At 47.0% G+C, this 1,282-nt stretch overlaps 1 protein-coding gene across 1 annotated transcript; it reads right to left on the bottom strand.

Annotated features, from left to right (window-relative positions):
* Positions 1–95: 95 nt before the first annotated feature.
* LOC125199997 (protein CUP-SHAPED COTYLEDON 3-like) lies at positions 96–1,038 on the bottom strand. The gene is made up of 3 exons (XM_048097816.1): positions 592–1,038; positions 240–514; positions 96–142 (listed from the first exon to the last, which is right to left on the bottom strand). The coding sequence occupies exons 1-3, from the start codon at positions 794–796 to the stop codon at positions 122–124; spliced, it is 501 nt and encodes a 166-aa protein (XP_047953773.1). The 5' UTR covers positions 797–1,038; the 3' UTR covers positions 96–121.
* Positions 1,039–1,282: the final 244 nt, after the last annotated feature.

Genomic DNA, 1,282 nt, shown 5'->3' on the forward strand with positions numbered 1-1,282 from the left:
GTGATAGAGAAATTGATGATGATGGTCGAGTGTTGGTGGTGGCTCTAGCAATGGAGGCAATGAAGTAGCTGGGTTGTACCCTCTCATTAAGTAGCTCTGGCCTTGCACCAAGCTCTTCTTCTCAGCTGCCTTGTGGAAAATTCTGCATATCACCCACTCATCCTATCCAAAATCAAAATCAAAAACTATTTCCTAGAATAAAACAAGTCAACCCTAGGTAGGCTAAAAAAGTTTAATACCTTGGCGGTGTGGCGGCAGGAGAAGTCGCCGTCGAGGCGGTACTCGTGCATGACCCACTTGGTCTTCTCCCCTCGGGGGGCTCTGCCTTTGTAAAAAACTAGGGTTTTCTTCATCCCAAGAAGGCCCCCATTCGCACCGCTCACCACCTCCCTATCTTTCCCCGTTGCCTTCCAATAGCCAGCGCCGGTCGCCCGGTTTGTTCGCAGCCCGCTCGGGTACTTCCGGTCTCTCAAGCTGAAGAAATACCACTCCCTCTCCCCCATTTTCGCCGCATCTGCACAACACACACATGTATGGGGATTAGGGTTTGATTAATTAATTAATTTGGGAGATGAATGTGTAGTAAAGTACCAGGAAGCTCCCACGGCTCGCATCGGTTGAGGTCGACTTCAGCGATGTGGACGCCGCAGAAGCTGCCGTTGAAGACCTTGGAAGCTAAGTAGAAGGTGATGAGCTCTTCATCGGTGGGGTGGAATCTGAAGCCAGGAGGGAGGCTGCCTTGCTCATCATCTCTCTCAACCTCACACAGAATCTCTTCCACTCCCAACATCATCATATATATTTTGATTTCAAAATTGAATATGCTAAAAACATGCACAAGAACTTGATAGTTATGGTGGATGTATAAATAGAGATTATTTATATAGGAGTAAGAGTAATTCAGAATTGAAGCACTGAATCCGAAGGGAAATGGAATAGATTTGGGGAGGGGGCGTCATAAAGGCTGATCTGCAGAGGACCTGTAAAAGCCACCTGAGAAGGGTTCCGAAACAGGCAAAATAATAATCAAGAGGAGAGAGAGAGAGGGGTTGGGGTTGGAGAGATGGAGTAAATGCAATGGCAATTGGTTGCACAGATTTATGCGTGCGTATACAAAGAATTAGGCTCTCAGATTCATACTGCTTCCCTATTCCCTATTGCAAAATAGTACTCCCTCCGTCCGCGAATAGAAGTCCCGTTTTTCCATTTTGGTCCGTCCACGAATAGGAGTCCCGGTTCATAATTACCATAAATGGTAAAGAGGCCCCACATTCCACCAACT

This window comes from Salvia hispanica, unplaced genomic scaffold (genome assembly GCF_023119035.1).
Source record: "Salvia hispanica cultivar TCC Black 2014 unplaced genomic scaffold, UniMelb_Shisp_WGS_1.0 HiC_scaffold_767, whole genome shotgun sequence".
NCBI lineage: Eukaryota > Viridiplantae > Streptophyta > Magnoliopsida > Lamiales > Lamiaceae > Salvia > Salvia hispanica.